Source organism: Centroberyx gerrardi, chromosome 3 (genome assembly GCF_048128805.1).
Source record: "Centroberyx gerrardi isolate f3 chromosome 3, fCenGer3.hap1.cur.20231027, whole genome shotgun sequence".
Lineage (NCBI taxonomy): Eukaryota > Metazoa > Chordata > Actinopteri > Beryciformes > Berycidae > Centroberyx > Centroberyx gerrardi.
The window spans coordinates 10,986,100-11,009,632 of NC_135999.1; the positions used below are offsets into that span (position 1 = coordinate 10,986,100).

Below are 23,533 nucleotides of genomic sequence, written 5' to 3' on the forward strand. Positions count from 1 at the left end.
GAAGCATATCAACTAATCCTCCTTTTCCCAAAACACGCCCATGCTCTCAGAGGAAAAAACACAAGAATCAATAACAAGACTGTTTTAATCTTGTAGATTATGGACTCACCTCAGAGAAAACTGAACACAAGATCTCTCCCTCCACTCTCTATATGGCTCTGTTGACAGCTACGTTTTATCTTTGATTGGACAATAAAGTGAACGATGACACACCTGTTGCTATGCAGATGTTCATTCAGGATTTGAAGGGACGGTTATAGTAGCATGACTCGCCGCCTCTGGAAACTCCCGAAACTCGTGTACAAACTTTTAAACTAACCGTTGTCGATGTAAAATGAAGACAGGCAACTGCATGGCTGATTTCTCGCCTCAAATGTTTTCAGAAACACATTTCGGTCAACCATTTTCATAATATAAGAGCAAGTTTCCAAACGAGCCGCCATGTTTTTCCAGTTTGAAATCCGGGGGCAGAGACACACCATGACAGTGCAAACAACGCAATATCACGTATACCACCATAACTGTGTAGGTCTTGACACCACTTCTCGCGTGACTTTCATCAATGGGTAGTCAGTCAGCTACTTTCACTCTTCTAGGCCGGTCCCAGAGGCCTGGCAAAAAATCATCTACAGCAGACTTGAAAAAGGAGTTGAGCTCCCTTCCAGGATCCGTATACATTCTCTCTTCTGTCCTCACTCTTGCCCTCTATTCCCAAAGCAATCTCAAGTCAGTGGTTCCATTAAAACAATACTGCCTCATGCAAATTGCTTCTGTCAAGCCCCTTGGTTTTATCTCTCATCCTTACCCCTACTCTCATATGCTTTAATGAAGCTTGTGCCAACCAGACTTTGCAGCATCAGGTAGAATCAATAGTATCAATAAAACAATCTGACAATGATCCCTACCACTTTTCAGCTGAAAAGAGCAATGTGTGACATGGAATGGATGAGCACTTAACTGACGGCTGCTGCCTACACAAACCAGGCAATTACCAACAGGGGCCAGAAATCTGACCTGCACCTGTGCAGCTTCTAGACGGCACAACTTTTGGTACAGAAACATAATTATACTAATTGGCAGGTGGCTGCCTGTGCTATTGTTGCATTTGAGTGGCATTGTTAACGACCCTCTCTACAAAGCACGTCAGCTTCATCTCATTCCTCAACCAGCCCTAAAACACAGATTGTGGATATTTAGACGAGTGCTGCTGGCTCTTAACACAGTAAGATTTGTCTTGTCTGTTTCATTAGGAGCCGTTTAATAAATGACTGATTTGCATGCTGGGTACTTTGGCACAATTGAACTTCTCCATGCATACATTAGTCATTAGGTGTTGCACTGTGTGCGAGGGTACTTGCAGGGAACCCTGCTGCGTTTATTAGGACTGCCGTCTGCTCCGAGGAATATTCTTGTTTCTTAAACCCGCGCGACTGACTGAAGCTGAAGTATGCACTCCCTAGGTAATGAGGACTTTGCTGTAGGTCGGTGGGTGGGTCTCAGTCAGTCATTCATGGGGATATTAATAAAGTTTTCTCCTTGGCGTATGAAAAGAGAATGCCAGCTCAGAGTTTTCTGTTCTTTTTGCCAAAAAGATGGCACCAAAGTTGAATACATCCGTCTTCAATGGAACATATTGTTGTTACATATAGTACTGACTCCCAAACTGAGGGCAACATGACCTAAAAAGTAGTCTGATGCAGCTTATTCTGCAAGGTGATTCACACTAATAATCCAACATGCACTTCCTGACAGAACAATTTCATCCCCACCTTTCATCTCAAGACTCACTTAAATTGTTCAAAAAGATATGCTTGGCATCCATCTTGAGTGAGCCTTCAATAAAGGACTGCACATTCTTTGAATACATTTTTGAATGAACAAAAAAAAAATTAAAAAAAAATCTTTGACTTGAAATAACTGAAGTGCACTCAACTCCAGATCAAATTAAAATTATGTTATTCACACTAAACATTAAAGGTGGATCTAGGGGAGTTTGTAGAAGGTGAGTTCCCAATGAATAACACTCCAAAACCTTTTGAAAAGAGCGACCCTTCGAAAATGAAGAAATAAGCTTGAATTTGATGTTACATTTCCCTCTGTACTGTCATGCAGTGGAAAATGATCATTTTCCTCTGCATGTTGTAGCCTACTTGTTGTCGTGCTTTAGCCTACCCATGCCATTTTCTACCTATGGCTTTGAATGCATTCTTCAGGAAATACCTAACGAGCAAGCTTTTAAAATATGTGTGCATCCAATTAAACACAAAAATGGAAGAACCTGACCTTCCCACATATTGGATGTTCCTGCACTTTTCCACATCAAGGACCCCTATTTGAGAAAAAAATTTGGCTGATAATACCTACCAGAGATTTTCCCATTTGCATTTGATTTAGCACAGAGTGGAATATCACCTTCTGTCTATATAGAAGGTGCGGTGATAAGAGTGGGGAGAGTGAAGCCTGGGATTAGAATACGCAAATGTTCAATACAAAACAAATATTTTAATGTCAAAATTTGCAGGGATTTTTTTTTTCTCTTTGCTGAGGACCCTATGACTCCCTCATGCGATCACAAGACACCTGGTATTCCCTGAGTTGAAAGAAAACATTCAGCAATTCTTGAAGAACAATTTCTCAAAAAAGAGAAAGCTACACGCCACCGGAAGGCATGCTTTGGCCTCTTTTACAGTGTACGAACCCAACGAAAGCACAACTACAGCTTGGCAACTTTTATATGAGAAGGAACTTCTGAGCCTCTAAACAAATAAGCTTTGAATTCCACCGTCAGTCATTATGTTAATTTGTTAATGCAGATTAAAAAGTAATTGCTAACAATGTGTACACATAATAATCTGTCTTGGCTGACTGCTGTGTAGGAGATAAGAATAGGCTGCAGAGATGTCCAGTGTAGGGCATTATATGCTTCATTACACACTTTTGTTCCTTGCGGGTTAATTTAAAAAGATTCTGGTGGAGCTGCCCAACTGTAACCTTATCTTCCCCTTTCATTTTCCTCCACTTAGTCTAATTTCACATTGTGGACAATAATGAGGTGCTAACTTAACCTATAGGTATTTGTGGAACTTGGAGGTCCATCTTAATTAGCAGCTAACCAGATTTTTTTCCTTTACTATTGACTTGTGTACACAGGGTCATATATTTATAATTTTAGATGTACTGAAAAGCGGGCGATTCACTTCAAATCTACTTCCATTATCAGAATGTTGAAGGTCAGCTGTGTCCAAAACAAAACAAGTTTCATCTATGAACAAGGGTTAAGAGCAATAGTCATGCTGTACTTGAAAGTAAATTCATTTAATTAAAAGTTATAGCAGGGATATTGAAATACATTCCACTGAACAAGAATTCAATTAAAGCTCTGAATGTTTTCAGACCAATGTTCAGTAAAAACACCATCCAGGCAGAATGTAGTTGTCCTAAAACTAGTCTCAACCCAATTTGTAAGTGTTGTTAAGGATAGAAAAGATAAATTCCTACTAAATAGCCTTTTAAGGTAGGTATGTAGAGGTATTATTATAACCAAATACTGTAATTTTACATGTTAGGCTTTGGCTTTTGCAGTTTTCTTAATCAACCAATGGGACTGTGAGTGGGGAGTTTGACATTTTGGAATGTATTGATGGATTATAATCCATCGTCTTCATCCTAATCGTTTTCTTGAATATTTTACCAGTGATTACACAAACCCATGATCCATACATTAGGAATTAATTTACCATTGTCCCTCAGTAGGACACTTTACTTCTGAGGACGTAAATATTTAAGCATTTTTTAAGGAAGCAAAATCAGTAGTGTCATTTATCTGTCAGTTACTGTAGATAAAATATGTAACTTTGAGAGACATTGGTATGCTCATGCTCCATATTGAATGAATGGGTTAGATTAAACTTATGACATGTGATACTACTTGCTCCGTTGCATATTATGTCAAATTCTAAACTCCTTTCGTATGCCTCAAAAGGCGAAGACAAGGAATTCAGACTTATCAGACAGGCTCATTCTATAAGGAGACTACATCCAGAATGTGTGCATCTCAAACATGCCATGTGAAAGTATAAGCACAACACAGCAGAAAAAAATGATTTGAGAAATATTTCTTATTCAGATGGACAGCCAGTGTAAATGAGTGATGGAATACGTCTTACAGTAGGAGTATAATAGAAAGAAACAGATCACCAAGGTTACCATGGCATCTCTCCTCCAGCCGTTGACTAAAAAGACATTGTACGGAGAAAAAAAAAAAAATAACACAACTTCTACTATATAAGCTTTTACATTGTGTACAATGAGTTATAGGATACCATTAAGACAGTATTATTTATTCTGTTTGTGTGTAAGGTACAAGTTCATAGCAGAAAGAGAAATTACAATATAAACACTGCATGTGCGTATGGTAGTTGAACTTAACAGGGTTTATAGACACTGTAGGGCATAGCCACCTCAAGAATCAGCCTGTTCATCTCAATTCGGGGCAGGAGGGTGAAAGTCGGATGCCTTCTTGCACAATTTACAACATCTTCCTCTTCTCAAACTCCTACGGAGATGGACAACAGAAAGAGAGAAAGAAATAACGAGTGAAATAAAGTGAGAGAGACATAAGAGGATGATTTATTCATGGAGAATTTGCACAGCTTATTTTGATCTTGAGCATCAGATCTGCTGTTGAGGAGAAACAGAGGTAGCTAGTGCTTGGATTTCCTGATGGCTGTTTTTTTTTTTTTTGTGTGTGTGTTTTTTTTCCTGGGGAGGCAAATCCTGTCGCATGTATGTGTGTCAGTAAGTTTACGTTGTTCCCAGTGCTAAAACAGCTTAATTTGCTGTGATTGATGAAGAGCACACGTCCACAAATCTCATTTTAATCCACTTTTCAAATTCTGACAAGTATATATGAGCTTCACATGCCACAGACACACCTCCTGGTCAGAAGGGATAATTAGAATTTAGGTTAGGTTATAGTTACTGTGTGTATCAGTAAAGAGTCCAACCATGTGACAACAAATGACAGAGCATTATGTTAGCCATTAAACAGGATGTAGCTATTTACATATTCAATTTGCAAAATATCAAACAAACCGCAGGATGATAGAATATGTCGTTCCCCAAAGAATTCCCATTCCGCAGGAAAAAAAACCTTTATGCAAATGTCATTTATCAGGTCTACAGAACACACACACACACACACACACACACTCATGCACATGTTGGCCCATGCTAAATGACTTGTGGGTACCTGGAGGCCTACTGCCACCTTGAGGGGAAAACGCGCTCATGTTTCTACTCTGCACCACCGCTGTAAGATATCTGAAACACTTAGGAGGCAACACCAGTCTCTCTACCCTTGACTTTATGAGAAAGACAGAATGAAAGAGGAGACGTTTGGGTGGGTGGATGGGTGGATGGGGGCGGGTGCAACATGGCTGTCCCCTTGTCCACTGGCATTCTCTTGACAGATGAGAAGCGGTGGGGTAAAGGGGGGTGTGGCACAGGATCCAGTGTCTAGGGGCAAAGCAGGCATATATCTATCAATTCACCCCAGATGTGAAACAGAAAAGCATGGAGAAAATGAGAGGAGAGGACGAAAGGAGGGAGTAATGGGATGGGATGAGTGACAAGAGAAAGGGAGGAAGAGGGTGCGCATGACATATGCAGGCATATGCTTTGATGATCTAAGAGAGCAGACAGTAACTCAAGGGTACAAGAGACGAATCATAGAGCCTAGGTAAGTGCAGGGGTGTTTGTGACAGAGGAAAAAAAGAGACATTTTGTGTGAGACAGAGTCAAGAGCCAAATATAGAAGAGGGCAGGAGAGAAGCCTGAGATGGAGAGGGCTCGACAACACAAGTCAAGAGGAAGAGGGGGGAGTAAAATGAGGAAAATAGAGGGTGCCACTCAAAAGGGTGGTTGAAAATACTCGTGTGAATTGAAATTTGGGAAAGTGAAAAAGACAGGGTGAAAGAAAATGAAACCATTTACAAGCTAGCAATAATGATAACTTCTCCACAGCTGGGGCCAGATGTACGAGGAGTGCACACACCAGAGGTATCATGTGTACACCACTCTCAGGTTTTGAGTTGGGGGATTTATTGAACAAACAAAAACAACCTGAAGTGTAAATGCGTTTACCTCCATCTGCCCACACACTTGCATGAACATGTACTCGTGTGCATGCAAGCTTCATTGTGAAGTAATTCAGAGTTGTATTATGATTATATAGTATTGCCAAATGCAAAGGAAAGACAATAAGCAAAAAAGAAGGCTCTTACAGCAAGGTTTATATAAAAGTTATGTTTTCTGTATGTCTAATTATAGATATCTTCTAAATATCTTATAAACAAGTTCATTAAAGTTATAGGTCGTAATTTTTGTCTCTTGTGCTTTGTTTTTTTTCCTCGTTTTATTTTGTTTGAATACTGTATTGCATCATCTTGGTTTGTGACTGATTGATTAGTTAGAGCTAGGTACTCTCATTCTCTGTAAAGTCTATAGAGACATGCTTTGTGATGAAGGGCTATATAAATAAACTTGACTTGATAATTTGTCTACCTTGCATATTTATTAAGTCCTAGTTAGATCAATATGTTGTCGTTTGGTATCTTGTCCTTGCACCAGGAATGACATTGGAAAGAAGTATTACATGTTGTATTTGCGTTCAATGTATGACATTTTGCCTGTATTTCAATTAAAAAAAAAGAAAGAAATATGAAAATGTGAATTACTGATCATATTTGGTAATTTATGCGTTTCTGAAATAGAAACGCATAAAGAAGTGCAAAGTAGGAAAAGCTCAAGATTTCCATCCAAAATTGTAGTGTATAGGTTGTCTGAATCAAATCTAAGCACCTATTTTGTCTTTTTGTTAGCCTGTATATTATTATTTGCTACCGTATTTTGTTTTCAACAAATTGTAAAATGGTAAAATCTGAAAATGTTGTAATGTTTACAGGGAGAGTGGTAGCAATGCCAGTTAGCTGTACCCTGCATATAGCAGAATGGGCAGTGTGTATCTGTAGTTATCATTACGATGAATTATGTTGCTGTGCAATGATGTGCTGATGTAACCGAGAAGACAATAGCATCTTCAGCAATGTGTTCATCTCGATGATGTACAACTCAGAACTTCCAGCATTATTACTGCTTGTCATCAAACATTTCATTTTACTAGTAATGCCTCAAAATAATACCCTCTTTTCCTTGATTCAAAATAAATACACAGTTGACGATGCATGAACTTGCTTTTTTTGCTTTTCTTATCAAGAATGAATGCATTGAGAGAGAAATCATGTGTAAAATGAGAAAATAATGGGACATCAACCACTGTTTATGGCCAGTTGGGGAAGTTGATAGGCTCTACGTTGTACACACAAAGTTCATTTTGCCTGCGCACAATTTCATAATGATTGTAACAAAAATCATATACTGTAGCTATATTTGTCATTCATTAACTCTGATAAAATATGTCAATGCATGTTGGCACCATGGTGGATACACACATTTTACTCTCTGATAAATAAACTGCTTTATATTTATGGCATGTTGTGTTGAGCTCTATATGCAGGTTATCATGCTGCCCACACCCAAAGCATTATGTTTACTTGCTTCTCTTATGTGTTAGTACTTCGATTAGAGTGGTCAATGAGATTAACAGAGATGTATGAACACAATGGGCTGCAAAATTAACAACCAGAGAACACGTTTTTCATCATTATGCACAATGATTATAAATTAAACTTTGGAAAAAAATGCGTGTGAATCTATATCTGTGTGCAGTTGTGCCAGCACTGGTAATGAAAGTATAAGATGATGAATGGGTGTAATACATGCTTTCACTTTTTATACATCTTGTTAAAAGTGCTTCCCTAGTGATAAATTGAAATAAAGAGGCAGTGGCGCCAGCTCAGCCACTGTCAACAAACGTTTATTAATTTCTGCCCTTCTCTGTTGCCTTTCTTTATCGCGTATTAAAAGTTCAATCTCAACCTTGCTACTTCCCAGCAAAAATGAATTCCGGTGCCCAGTAAACCTGCTCGCATTTTCAGCTGCTCAGTGAAGGACGACGGTGCTGCGATTCAGTGGCCGGCGTCGCAAGACATTTTGTTCTCAAGCCAAAAAAAGCGGTATAACCAAATGGCAAAGCAATATTGCCATTACAGTATTTTGCCTTGTGACATTACCTCTTCACTAGACGTTTCTGTTGGATCTCTGCTCTAATCAGCCAGTTTACAGTCTCTATTGTGAAAAGGTGATGTTATAATTTGTCCAAATTACAGGCCACTGTAATAAAAAAAACGGTAAGATTTTTAAAGATCAAGTAAATCACTTTTCTATCATTTTCATCACTAAAGCAAAAGTTTTGAGCAAAATGTGGGTCCCAAAAGTTTTTTATTTGGTTATGCCTCATTTGAAAGTCAGTTTTTCCTGTTTTGATGTGTCAAATTACCTGTTGTGTACCCTGAGTTGTGTTGCATTTTAATTTGGCAGCGACCATAGAAAGATTGTTTGAGAAAATGAATGAAGCTACAGGCAAGAAGAGGAATGCAGACAGGGACAAAGATTGGAGGAGATTGATGGATGAGGGAAGGAAGAGAATTAACATTGGACAGAGTGGAGAAGCCTGATGGATAAGAGGAAAATTAACTCTGCAAAGCCTCTGCTATGTTTCCTGTTTTAAAAGTGAGGGGAACATTTGAACATCACATTTTGAATTATATTTTACATAGACTGACACATTATTTAGAGCAGTGGTTTTCAATCCTGGTCCTCAGGACCCAGAGTACTGCTGGTTTTCTATCCTACCAGGTAGTTAATTGCATTCGGTGTAAAATAGCTCCTGATTAGATGGCTAGAATAAAAACCAACAGGGCTCTGGATCCTGAGGACCAGGACTGGAAACCACTGATTTAGAGAATATTACCTTGTCCCTTGGCATTTTCAAAAGTGCATGCGCATGTAATAGTGGGGATGCCAAACGCAGATGTATGACACTTGAATAATGCAGACGTCTCTAAAGATAACTATGGATATTCTTGCTGAAACTGGATTATAAATACACTGTCAAATGATAATGCTATAACTCACCATGATTAATTTCAAGTTAAATCTTTGATAAATCTATAAACTTGAAAATGCGTGGTCCTGCACACCCCAATATTTCTTTCTTGTATGTTTTGCATAAGAATATTGGCTTTTGCATATGACATTATCTCAGTGTTCTGGAGAAAGGCCTCACCTTGAATATAGTGCTGCCTAGCTGTGCAGGGGACATGCTGACCACAACCCCAGCCGACTGGAGGGCTGCAATCTTCTCTTTGGCTCCGCCCTTTCCACCGGCGATGATGGCACCGGCATGGCCCATCCTACGGCCAGGAGGAGCAGTTAACCCCGCAATGAAGGACACCACAGGCTTGGCCTTGGCACCCTGAGCACAGCAGCGAGGAGGGAGAGAAAGGTAAAGCAAAAACATGAGAAGTGAAATTGGGTGCAAGGGACAGAACAGGAGAATGAGATCAGAAGAACGTGTGAGAATGTGGGAGCAATGTTGGCAAAGCAACAACAAGGATGCAAGGAAGAAAGGGACAAAAATAGAGAAACACTTTTTTTTTTTTTTCCTGCACCTGCATTCTACACATTCATTAGAAATAAAACATTCCATGTCCTCCCATTACCAAACCCCCCGGATAACAGGCTTGTCTGACCAGTTATCTCTGTCTCAGCCTGCATTATTTAAAACAAAGGGTCAATCAAGCCATTTAATTGCATGGGTGGATGTGTGACCAGATAGGGGCTCAGGCTCCTGCCATTTCATATCATCTCATTTCTGAGATGGTAATTAGTCATGCAGGCACTGATTAGCTCAGCGCCTGTCTGTGCTGCTTGCTCACTGATGGATAGTTACATTCAACAGTTGAGATCATTTCCAAGGTGAAGAGAGCTAATATTTCATCTTCAGCAATAACATCATAATCTGAAGTAAGCCAGCTAGCGGGACGGAGGGAGTGTGTGCGTGTGCGTGTATGCAATAGCTAATATTTCATACTTAGCAATAACATCATAATTGTAGAGGACACACACACACACACACACATGCTTGGTCCTGGGCGTTCAAGGGAGCCAGTACCTCGTCTGGCAGACTGTTATCGGAGGGTTAAGATGTGGTGTGTTCAACAACCCAAGGAACGTGGCGAGATCCTTTAAAAAGGCCCATATACCTCTGCTGCCATCTTAGTTCCAAATTCAAACCTGACGCTGGCAGGAACGAGATGGCAACCGCTAATATAAATTGGCAATGACTTTGGATAATTGTTTAAGAACTATCAAAATGCTCATCTGCCAGGGCAAACTGAAAAGACCTTGGCTAGCAATACACTGCTAATGAGCCATATTAACACTTGAACAGCGAACAGGGAAATTAAATTAAGAGTAGAGAGATGAAGAAAGAAGAAAAGGCATTTCACTTCAAGGTGCTCTAAATGTATGACATGCCACTGTTACAGCCAGTGAAAATGCACGCACCAAACGAAGCAGCACCAAACTCCAGCTCCATCTCATCTTTAGTATTCTGAAGTCATCCACGTTTTGAGTAAATGAACCACCCTAGTGTGAATCAAGTCTTAAATCTACCTAAACAGAATGGGGTTTAATTACTCTATTAATCCCTGCCTCCCTGGATACTAAGTACCAACAGCGCATAAAGGGAGGGGAGTCATATTACCATTCCTTTTTCCTGTCTTTTGTCTTCCACTGTTAGCAGTTGAGATATATTGCTTTAATTATGAGACCATACAGGGTGGTTTCCCCCACTTCTCTGTGTGCCAACAGGGCTGGAGGAGGCCTTAGCTCTAAAACAAAACACAGCCTGCTCCAGGGTGAGGCATTATATTTGTAAGATTAAGATGCCAAGCTGAGACAATTATAAGCCCCTATATACACGACAGGTACTTATTAATAAAGCTGGCATGTGTGCATACACATGGAGCACACCAACACGTACTTCTTCTAACCCAAGTCTCCCCAGACTACAATCTGTGTTAGTTTTCAGTGTTTGTTTCCACTGAATTACAAGGGCTTAGCTCAGCTCAATGGAGAGAGCCTGGGCTAAATGTCAAGAGGTTGAAATGGAAAAATTTCAGTAAACCTTCACGGTAGCTTAGGTGCCAAATACTCCAACCTACTTTAAATGCATGAAGCAAATTGTAATACAGTCTTTCCATATAAAACTTATTTCTGACTTCAGAAAGCTACAGAAGACTGTGAGTCTCCAGAAATGATAGGCAGACCTTTGGTGACATATGAGACCATGTTATGTTGGCAAGCTTTCAAGACACTGATGCAAAGACTGAACCTTGAAATATTCCCTCCACCATAAAATCTGACAGCGGAACCTGGTGGAAAATATAAGGCTAGTTATTGAATTTTACAGAATTCCGATGTCCATAGATGAACAGTCTCCAGTAGCTAATTTGTTACATTCATAATGGGATCGATACTTCTTGACATTAAGTGGAAAAGTCGTGCCTTTTGGTGTAATGTGTCTTTCCCACTGTGCATTCTACAGTATATATAATCTGTCCAGTAGGGCAGGATTTGTCAAGTTAATGTGATATGCATCTTCTTAAAGACCCCGTGAAATGAAAGATGACTTTGATGACACACACCAAAAAACTCAAGGGAGGTTTTGATTTGTGATCAAAACAGCCCAAGATCATTTTGTTCCTATTCATCCTCTAAATGCACTGTAAAATGTTTCATTGTACATGGGTGCGGGACATTTTGATTGATTTCTCTAGCGTGCTCAAGGTGCTGTGCTGGGGACTCATTTAAAAGATAATGTGTTTACAAAAGTTCATCTTTACAACAAATCAATGTGCTAGAGATCTCATAAAAAGGCTCATTAATAGGCTTTTCCGTCTTTTTAGCAGGCAAACCTGTTAAACTTCCCCATTCAGAGTGAGAGAAAGTCTAGCACCCAGTCTAGGCCTACACTAAAATGTTTTTTTACGGGGTTCAATCTCATACGGCTGAAACCCTATTGTTTTTGTCAGGATTTTTCACCGATCGGCCACATGGTGGCACTATAACAGGAAACTTTACGTTTCGGCCAATAACTCCTGAACCATAAGGTCTAGAATCATATTTTTCTCTCCTCAGATTCCTGGCTCAAGCAGAGTTGATCCAACAATTTTTTTTTTAAGGCACAGCATATATAGACTTCTTAGATGTCAGCTATTACCCAGAGATATGAAAATCACAACTGTTTGCCAGTGGTGCACAAATGAAGTTGACGGCGAAGACACGCAAACAGGAAGTGAGGCATAATTCCTAAATGCTTCATTCCACATTCGTTTTTTTCAGGCTAACCTTGCAATAGCAACTATTTAAAAAAAATTATTTTATCTCCACCAAATGTTACACACAGCATATTTCAACTGCCTATATCATCTTCGTATCACAGAATGTTGATACTTGTAACCATTTGGCCTTGACACACAAAAGAAGTTGACGACAAAGATACAAATAGGAAAGGAGGCAGATTTCCTAAATGTTTAATGCCTGACTTTCCAAACTTCACATACCTGTTTGCAAAGTGCCCCAAAATGTGTCAGACCACATTTAATAATGCTGAATATTTCAAACATCAGGACAAATTGGCAATTTTTCAAATGGCAATATGTCAGGCACCATTTCACCTGCAGTCACAGGACTTTCACTGAAATGTTCTATCGCTGAGATGTAGAACTTTTCCAAAATGATGAATCAAGCTTATATTCTCACTGTCAAATCATTTGCCCCATTAGCTTGGACCTTGCTAATGGCCACTTGCGGCTGTATTTATTTATTTTACCTTTATTTATTCGAGGAAAGCTGACTGAGCACACTTTCTCTTTGCCAGCAACACCCTGCTTCACATTCATACGGTTCCACACATTCACACATGGGACCTGCCCTAGGTTACTGTATTGATGACTTGAATATAAATGTATTCAAATTAAAGAAGACTGCAGTTTGCACCAAAGTAAAATGATGTCTTCACAAAACAATACCTTCGTTTTGAGCTTTCTTTGTGCTACTGTCGACCACTTAAAAAGGTCTAACTAAACCATTTTGTGTACAATGTTCTACACAATCGACTTTCAGTGGGAGATCTGCTGCTCACTCCCACGCTCTGCTGGGCTTTTTCATGCATGTTAGTGTTTCATTTGAATGGTCCCTAGTTGTCAACACTCTGGGTGATTAGGTGGGGGGTGTTTGTACTTTATACGTTGAGTGAGAGAAGTTATTCTCCTGAGACGCCAGGGGGAGATTTGCATGCATTAGGGCAGCTGAAAGCAAATCAAATCCATTTCTCAGCTCCACAGCACCTTAAACACACACTCTCTCTCTCTCACACACACAAAAACAAACACACACGCGCAGCAAAATTAACAGAGAGTAAAAGTCATCTGCGAGTAGCAAAATCCCAAGTACAGGCCCACTGAAGTGAAGAACGTCACTTGAAAGTTCTTAGCCACTTAGCTACATAAGCCACCCTCACCCTCCCACCCCGTCACGTGTGTGCATCGCAAAAGTGATGGTGGTAAACTGCTCTGTGAACGGAAATCTCTGGAACATGCCCTGTGAATCACAACTTCATCCCATCTCCCATCTTCCGGAGCGAAAGCCTGGGGCTATAATCACAATGAAAGGATACTCAGTTGTTCTACCTTGTCCTCGCTGTATGATGGTTTGCAGCGTTCACTACAGCTGATAGATTTGAAAGGGCATGACTAATAGTTAATCTGAACAAATACGTTTGGCTGCAGCTGTAGCATAGCATATTATAAGGAGACTGAAGTGAGAATAATGGGGGATCCTGTGTGTGTATACCCTTACAGAGTTGTGCTGTTTGAGGTAATCTGCTGCATTCTCCTCTGCGTTGCCACCGATTTCTCCGATAAGGATGATGCCGTCTGTCTTGGGATCCTGCAGGAACACCTCCAGACAATCGATGAAGTTTGTGCCGTTGAATGGATCACCGCCAATACCTGGACAAGACAAACCAAACACTTGTGGTGCCCAATTCAAGACTCTCAAAGGATAATTCCTGTATTTATTTGATATTCAGGTGACTCTTCAGCCTGTGAGTAGAATAAGAAGCAGGTGAAGCTTGTATGCACGGTGTGGTCTGATGATCAAAACAGCACAATGGATATTTTGTACTGATGATGGGGTAGCTGGAAAACATTTTGCAATGTTTGCATTATTTGATCTGAGAACAAGACATGGTATTTTTTGGATGTAGAATAAACATCGTTTTATATTCCAATATCTCAGTTTGACGAGTGTTTTCTTCCATTGTTGAGTGCCAGCTCCTCTTGCGTCTAGTGGTCTGATCATCATAACATCATCGGCAATAAATATTCATAAGCAAAATATAGAAATCAACAGTGTTAAAAGGAATTGAGGTCATGGGAACAAGATTTTTCATTTTTACTTTTCAAAATCACCTTAAAATGAACAACACTTTGTTTAACGGTGTATTTGCCCCTAGACCAGATACATGCCAATCTCCCTTCATCTCTGTATGGGACAGAATGTCATGTCAGACACCATTTTGAAATCTGGCAGTTTAATGTTGCCTTGCTTATCAGCAAACATCCACCAAAGCACGACTTTTTCCAAATCGTTATGGTCCAATCATAAATTTGGTACATTCCAGCTCCACCAAACAGCACATATTTTAATTCATATTCAGTATGACACAGGTCACCGGTAGCTTACCAATGCAGAGTGATTGGCCCAGGCCGACTTGTGTAGTTTGGTGCACAGCTTCATATGTCAGGGTACCCGATCTAGACACAATGCCTAAAATAATAAGCAAGGATAATTTTATTATGTCATATTTGGAAAAACAACAACAAATAAACCTTAACTATTAAAATACTGCTCCAATCAAGTACCAGGCCTATAACATATGAGAGGGGCGACAGAAGGAAAAGAACTGCTGCTGCATTTCAAAAGAATTTATATTCTGGTCTTTGCCTTCGGTTCAGCATGCCAGCAAAAGCAAAAGGGATTACTGCACCATAGAGCAGCTCTATACCAGTTGCTCTGTCTATACAGTGGAAGTGATGTCAGTTGATTTGACTATAAAACAGACTGTCTGCAAAGGTCCACGGACGAGCAGCAGCACACACAGCTAATCGAGCCGTCTGCTGTCTGGGAGAAGAAAAACTGTGAGGAGCCAACAATGGTGGCGGCTTCATCTATAATAAAAGTAGCTTCATCTTGAATAGGCACATAAGAGGAAACCCTTGCCAGGAACGCTACTCTTTGTGCGCTAGTGAAGCTTAGCTATGCTTTAATTTCCTTCTATTCCATCACACACTGAAGTCATTCAGAGACTGGGACAATTATTGGAGAACATCGAGCCAGCAATTGACGTTCTGTTTGTAGATACACACATGTAAGCTGTCAGTCAGTGAGTATTCTCTACTGAAACATACAAGTCAATACAGAACTTCTGTTTTGTAGTAGTAAGTAAAATTTAAAAAAGAGAATCCAACCTGAAACAATATAATTCTGACTAGGCTATCATTTATAATTTAATACATTTCATGAACAGTTTAGGTAATCATACCAATTCTTCCTTTCTTGTGAATATGGCCTGGCATGATCCCAATCTTGCATTCTCCAGGCTGCAAATAAAACATTTCAAAATTTAATTGAAATGGAGGCATTATTACACTCAGACACATACATACACTTTCTTTTTTTACTTTACTACTACTGCTGGATATCACTGTTCCGTTACTGCTACAGAACAAAATCATTACCAGTTTGATAGCTTTCTTTACTGACTGACATATTCCATTACACAATAGAATAAATTAGAATGTAACTTTTTTTTACATGCCATCAGCTCGTTTTAAATAAATCCGAACACAGTCAATGTATTGCCTCAGTACAAATTCTCATAAGCAAGAAGAAAACTTCAAAATTCAAAATTTGCAATACCTTAAAATCCAGACAGATACCAACAATAGTTACAGTGCCCGTTTGATATCGAACCTACTAACTGTTACCAATACCACAGATTGCCTATTTTACAACACTAAGAGAAAATCATGCTCCTTTTAGGTTTGACTATGACTGTGCTTCATTCTCATTTATTATTCTAAGGAGGTAACGGTATATTAGTGTGTTAAGTCTGCAAATTATCCCTGGATTCGGAGAGGAAATTTCTGCTTTCAGTCCTCCATCCAACACCATCCCCCTCCTCCCCTAAAAAGCAGCTTCAGTTGTCTATTTCGATGCCTGGTATTGGTACCTTGTAAAGTCAAAATTTTGGTTGTCACAAGACTCATACAGTCCCACACTCACTCACTCCAGTCAAGCCTGTGTGTGTGTGTGTGTGTGTGTGTGTGTGTGTGTGTGTGTGTGTGTGCTCTTACGTTGATGACTCCTGGGCAGTTGGGGCCTATGAGGCGGGTGGTGCCCTGGCGCAGCAGCTTATGTTTGACTCGCACCATGTCCTGCTGGGGGATGCCCTCGGTGATGCACACCACCAGGGGCATCTCTGCGTCAATGGCCTCGATGATGGCTGCTGCCGCAAACGGAGGGGGCACATAAATCACCGTGGCGTGTGCCCCGGTGCCCTCCCTCGCCTGGAGCAAAGAGTGAAGGCAGGGGAGGTGCATTAAAACGGAAATTCTAAAGTTATGAAATAGTGCCACCTAATGTTTCTTTAAAAAAAAAATCATTTGTAGAGCTTCATAGTCCTTCAGGGTCTATTTGCTGCAAATTTGTCAGATTTATTCTAAAGATTTCACGTATTTTTTTAATACATTTTTCCACAACTGCTTTCAAACTCCACATGAGCTACTTCAGATATCAAAGAACTTCAAAGGAACAACCACAGACAATTATGGGGGCGAACGTACCTCCTTGACAGAATTGAAGACTGGCAGGCCGAGGTGCGTCTTGCCCCCCTTACCTGGGGAAACACCTCCGACCAACTGGGAGCCATAGTCAATAGACTGCTGACTGTGGAACGTCCCCTAGAAAGACAGAAGAGTCAGTGTTTGTGTGTGTGTGTGTGTGTGTGTAATGGAGTGGGGTGCAGCCACACTTGCAGCGTCAACCTTGAGATATCATTACAGACAGTAGAGAGGAAGGAGGAGATATGCTGCCATCCAGGATTAATCACTTGTGCAGAGTGATGTCTGCCAAAGGGATAGCCAGAGAAGTGAGGCTGGCATAAACTGGGTTCCCATCCAAGTATTTTTATGCAAATTATGATGCATCAAATTACAAAAGCTAAATGGAAAGGGCAAATATTGCAAAAAGGTTTTTACACTCGCTTGGGGAGGAAAGGTTTCTCATTGATAAAATATGTAATGAACAGCGATGGAAATGCACTTGTCAAATAAATAATTATGTAAGCTTAGTTCAATCTCCTTGCACAATAATTCAAAAATTCAAAAGTGGACTGTAACATATCTCCCAGAAATGTCTTACAAGCTGTTGCTCCCATGTAGGCTATAAGGCGCTCGTCACGGTTGCATTGCCATAGTTGGTGGATTTTTTTTCCCACCCGACATTCAGGAAGCCCATTTATTCGCTTCAACCTAGCTGATGGAAACGCACCTAATTCGCTTTTCACTTTTTGTGACATTTCAGAAGTTTGCTTAAAATTCTTTTAACGGTTGAGTGGAAATATAGCTCCTGACACCTAGAGAAATCCAGTATAGAGAATAAATATAGTCAACACATGATATGGCCTTATTGTTTCAAATGTCGTTACTATCATGAGCTGTCCACTTTTTGTTTCCACTCTTTCTAAAGCACATTTGTTGGGTGTATACTGTACTTTCAAGGAAGTAAAGACCTCAAGAGTCAATGTGCCAGTAAGCACAAGTGAAATTTAATAACCACAGAAAACAATAGTGTGACTACAAATGTGTCCATGCTTATACTAGAGTGCAGATGAAATGTAGCAGAATGTTATCTTCTACATACTTCTTTCTGCATACTTACAGACTACATACATATTTCTGTTAGGCCAGTATACTATATTAAGGACTGTATTGTTTTTATAAGTTAATACAAAATACTGGTGTTGGTAATTTCAGCACCAACTGTTGGTATTTGTCATTGATAGTGTTTTGTTCTGTATTTGGTACAAATTTCACCGTCATGGCCTTAAAACCAGAGTGAACAAGGTAAAGTTACGATAACACTAAGGGAATGGAATGTATTTTTGGGAGGTAAAACTGTGCGGAGTGAAATCTTGTAAATCTTGTAAAATAACTTTCTGAGAAAATTAGTGCATCAAGGTGTTCTATAATTGATTTTCAGCTAAGGAAATCCTATCAGCGAGAGTTAATAATTACAGAAGATGTTGAAACAATGTACATCAAGTACTCAAAGGTCATGACTACAACAAGTGCAAATGAATGACCCTAATGTAAAAATGATAACTGGCGCTGTTAAGAGGAATTAGAAACTATGAATCAGCATTTTTCACCCCCAATTGTAATATTCTATCATTTCTATGCAGTATTCCTTTGCCCTGCTAACTTTGCTCTTTTTGCCAGACACTATTCTTGCTAATGTTGGGACAATAAATTTGAAAAATGGTTTGCTTATCAAGCCAGAAAGACAAGTCAATGTGCACTCGATAGCACTCGCTTCATTACTCATCCTTTTCTAATTACCCCAAGTGTTCATTAGAACTATATTTAACAACCCTTTATTATGTTGAAGAGAAAGGGGAAGATGAAAAATGAAATGTGCATAAGGATAGAGGAGGGGTATAAATCTGTAAAGTCAAAGTTTCTAGCTTGCTGAACACAGTTGCCAATATTTTTATTCTTCCTGACTGGACGTGGTTCAAAGACAATCACCTGCAATCTTTCATGCTCTTGAAAAACAATCTGGGTGATTAATACTCATCCGCCACACAAAGTTATTATAATTGACTAAAACCAAGACTGAAGTCAAAGTAAAAACTGAAACTTTAATATTCTGCCTCAAGAACTAAAATAAAATAAAAACAAAGCTCAATTATCTTCACTTTTAGTTATTTTCATTATTGGCATATATAGAAAAAAAAATATTTTATTGAATGGACCCAGACCAACTATAGCTACAACAACAATACATTATCAATATATAGATAACTAATATTCCCATCCAAGAACAATTTTCAGCATGTAAACAAAACTTGTGATACCAACACATGCCATTCAGGCATGACTGTTAAAATACTAAACTTTTCACTAAAATAAAATAAAAAGCTAAAACTGATCATTTACGAAAATTAAGAACTAAACTAAAACACCTAAAAATAACTTGGAAGTACACTAAAATGGAAACCAAATTTGAAAGTGAAGTAAAAACTGATGGAAATCATAAATAACGCTGCCTCTCTGGTCCTGTTAGTCACACAGGGCATAGATGCACAGAGAAACGAGGGTTTGGGGTGTGTGCAAGTAGCAAGGAAATACGCTGGTGTCACAACAAGAGTACAATAAGCTGCTCTGACTGCGTGACTGGGGAGGAGGAATAAAACAAAACAAACAAAAAAACTGTGAGTCGATGGTGTGAAACGTCAAAAGTTGTCTATGCAAACCTGCTTCCCTGTGAACCCTTGGCAGATGACCTTGGTGTTCTTGTCGATGTACAGGTTCTTCCTTGAAGCTGTATAGCAGTGCCTGACTCCACTCTGCTGCACTGAAACAAAAAAAGAGAAAAGGACAACACAGTGAGATTTTGGCTGACATTTCTCCAAATATCAATAAACCACCAAAGTCATATACAAAGGATGAAACCTTTCTATCCACTTGTTGACAGAGAAAGGGCAAAATCACTGTACGCATTATGTAAGGGGTACATCAAGGTGTGCTGTTATCAAAAAATGATACATGGTTTGGAGGTCAAGGGCCCTCAACAAAAAGCAGATTATTACATAATTTTTCAATAATGGACAACCTCATAATTTTCTTATTTTCTTACTTTTTATACCATAGCAAATTGCCAAAAGTTGAAAATCAGGACTTTCTATTCACCTTTCCTCAGACAAAATGATTCTTTAGACTTTGATCACTACCAGTGTTTTGGCAACAGTCCCTCTGCTTTATCTTTTATTGTTACTGAAGAACCATTTTAGCCTCTCTCCGACTTTCTACTGTAACTGTGACCATATATGTGCTTAGCTCTGTGTAGCTAATTTGCACAATGGAAATGAATAGGATTTTAGATTTTGCCATTAAAACAGTTAGCTGCTTTAGCTGACATGGTGTCAACCACAGTCAGTTGGCACATCAGTGGCAAATTTAACACTTCCAAGACCACAGTAAGTCTAATCAAACCCTCTAGAAGTGACTGTAGACGTTACTGTAGTTAACTGATTTCCAGGGATGTGACGAAAGCTTTTGACACAAAATTACACATGACAACAAAGATACAAAAGTTTGACGATATGCACTGTGGAGTTGAAACAATTTCAACAATTTCAGCTGCTGTATAATGTCTACAAAATGAGATTCAGAATGATTTTCTCTTTTGCATTGTTAGGGTTAGAGAGTGTATGGCTAGCAAGTTGTAGCTTGGGTCACCACACTTCCAGTGGGCCCAGCTGAACTACTGTGACGACGACGCAGGTGACAAGATGGACTCAAGCGAAACTGAAATTGAAGACGCCCTGTCAAGTTTTAAGACTGCTGTGTGGCAGCATGTTGGGTTTCCAATTACGGTAGAAAATGACAAAAAGACAACTGACAAGACCATGCCTTGCCTTACAGGTAACACTAGCAACACCCTGCACCATGTAGAACATCACAATGAAAAACTGCAGTCGCCAATATATGGTAAAATGTTGTGTTTGAGTCTTAAATAAGGTTTCAGAGGTCTTAAAAATGTAGTTGTTCCTACACACTAGTTTATAGTGAGAAATTACCCTGGTTGTGCAGATGTATACTTTTTATTGGGTTTTTTTTTGTTTTTTTTGTTTTTTTTGTTTTACTCTTCAGGCTTATTTGGGGATGACAGTGGTCTTACATTTTATTTGAACTGGCATTAAAAAGGTCTTAAAACGTTTTTAATTCACCTCATATAAACCCAGAGATACAGATGCTCAAATGATCATAATGTGTAGCAAGAGGTGTGTAGTTTGTCACCAAAATGTGTAGTTTTCGCTTGTTTTACAGACATATTACAGAACAGCATTTGAGTTGGAAGACAACATGTTTAATGGGAGCAACCAGCAGTACTCGTCTCAGTGGCTGAACTTTGGTCTCTTTACACTGCCTCATTTCAACAACTCATCAGTGACACTATAGCAAAGTTCACGTGCCCTATTCAGCTCAATATCCTAACAAAGTAACTGACAGTTTTTAAACTCGTATCTTTTGATACAAACCACTGACGCCAATTGATCGGTCACTGACTGCCCTTGCAAATGCCTTGTCAAAACAGCACCATGCAAACCAATGTGACCAACAAAACAATTTGACTGGCTCAGCTGTCAAATCTAATCACCGAGCAGCAAGCATGCAGCTGCTCCCTAGATAACGCTAAATGAAGACTAAACATTACTCAGACAAAACAACTAAATGTTCGCACTAATCGTTCAAAATAAATGGATATACTACATTAAGTCAAAAGGACATAGGAGGTCAAAGTTCAACACTTGCTCTGGCCTGGGACGAGGCTAAAGTTAGGTTACTGTCTAACGTTAACGTGAAGCTAGCTAGCTGGCTAACTTTAGCCGAGTTCCACCAGCAAAGAATGTTGGCAGGACACCTAGCATGCTAGCTAACTGACAGATAGACACAGCAAGGTTTGCAGACCATGGCAAGACTTTGTGGCCTACAGAGCTCGTCCAGTGTGCACAACCGTGCCCATGAGTGCGTTTCTGTGGCACAAACTAAACTGTCAGAAAAAAATTATGAATAATTTTAGGAATTAGTTAAAATACTTACAAAGCAGCCTTGCAAACAACCTGCTATGCGACATCTTCGGTCATTCACCAATGACACTGGAGGCTGTGGACCTGATACAAAGCTGTTAGCTGACTACAAATATCCCGGTGAAGTCCGGATCTTCAAAACAAGTCACAAACATGTTAACGTTTCTAAATAAGCTCCGAAAATGCTGAATTTATCGATATTGACTGTTATTCGATTTTTTAGCCATAAGCTGTAAATGTAGTACACAAGACATTCAATGACATTCAAATTATTTCAGGCAAAATATAAAGCCTGACTTGTAATCACAATGGATTCTGGGTAATGAAGTTCTCTACACAATAAGTGAAACTTAAGGTTGCCAACACTAGAGGGCGCATCAACCACATGGATAGAAGTTAAAAGGGCATACATTAAATTCAGTAGTCTATTTGCATATGCTATCCCGATTCCCTCGCTCAAATTAAAGTTTCACTGAAATGGATATTTTGTCAATTGACAATTTCAGATTTTCTCAGTTTGTTTGTATCTTGAAATCTGTTGTATCCACAATAATTATCAGGGTTGAATGAATAATGATTTGGTCATATTTATTGCTGAGAATATCATTTGCTCTTGTTTGTTTAAAGATGCAACGTGAGGATTTAGTCTACACATTAATCTGCCCTGTTTAATTAGTAGTGATGATTATGCGAAAAATTGCCACCACACCTCTACATTTCTTAACTCATACCAATGTATAGGCTAGCTCTATGGATAATTAATTGGAAAATATGTAAGAGGTGACCATAACTACAATGATTTCATGGGAATAAGTCTACAATATAAAGCTTATTTGGATATAACTTTAGATAAACCTTCTATGAATCCATTAAAATTAGTCTCATATACAGTGTCAATGAAGTAGTACTGTATAATACTAGCCTATAGGTCACAGATCGGCTCTGTGGTACCATTTGGGGAGCAAATTAATTAATTAAACAATTAATGTTTACAACATTAATTGAACTGTCATTGTCCCTCTCCATTGAACACGGTAGACATGCGACGATGTGCACTCATAAAGTTTCACTGGCTATTGCTGTGATTGTGAACAAGAGTGTCTCTAGTCTGTCAGGTCAATTGAGAAGTGGTGTGTTTAAGCCCCAATGCAAGTTTTATGTATAATCACATTTATTCTTTAAGAGTTTGGCTAGCGAATGGAAAATAAACTTTTTCCTAACTCAAAATACAGGTCGGTTATAGGCTACTTCAATGTTGACAAATATTAATGAAAACAAAAGTTTTACACCCTTAAACAGCATGCAAAAAATATGTTTACCTGTCACATGGTCTGCCCATATAAACATCTCAGACAATATTTTTTTTTTAAGGCATGTCTAGTTTTAGTATCCCATGGTGCACAGTGAAGAGGAACAGGAAATTGAGAGAGGTGACCCTAACCCATGACATTGTGACAACTGGTAAAGCATCTCATTTACGATTCAATATCATAGCTCTCTCCAGAGTACAATATGTATTGCATGCGTAGGTCGGAGCTTGTTTTACCATTTTAGAAAAGTGCCCGC

At 39.2% G+C, this 23,533-nt stretch overlaps 1 protein-coding gene across 1 annotated transcript; it reads right to left on the reverse strand.

Moving 5' to 3' along the window:
* Positions 1-4,100: 4,100 nt before the first annotated feature.
* On the reverse strand, positions 4,101-22,051 carry suclg1 (succinate-CoA ligase GDP/ADP-forming subunit alph). The gene is made up of 9 exons (XM_071904297.1): positions 21,981-22,051; positions 19,631-19,731; positions 16,938-17,054; positions 16,449-16,661; positions 15,635-15,692; positions 14,776-14,859; positions 13,888-14,039; positions 9,248-9,436; positions 4,101-4,555 (listed from the first exon to the last, which is right to left on the reverse strand). Exons 1-9 carry the CDS (start codon positions 22,012-22,014, stop codon positions 4,529-4,531), a joined length of 975 nt encoding a protein of 324 aa, XP_071760398.1. The 5' UTR covers positions 22,015-22,051; the 3' UTR covers positions 4,101-4,528.
* Between the last annotated feature and the right edge of the window lie 1,482 nt (positions 22,052-23,533).

What these genes read in the sequence shown, in the direction of transcription:
- suclg1 (XM_071904297.1), bottom strand. Translation starts at nt 22,014, where the DNA reads ATGTCGCATAGCAGGTTGTTTGCAAGGCTGCTTT. An exon ending in GTTGTTTGCAAGGCTGCTTT is followed by an intron (nt 19,732 to 21,980) that starts GTAAGTATTTTA and finishes TTTTTGTTTCAG; the next exon opens with TGCAGCAGAGTGGAGTCAGG. An exon ending in TAGGCAGCACTATATTCAAG is followed by an intron (nt 4,556 to 9,247) that starts GTGAGGCCTTTC and finishes CCATCTCCGTAG; the next exon opens with GAGTTTGAGAAGAGGAAGAT.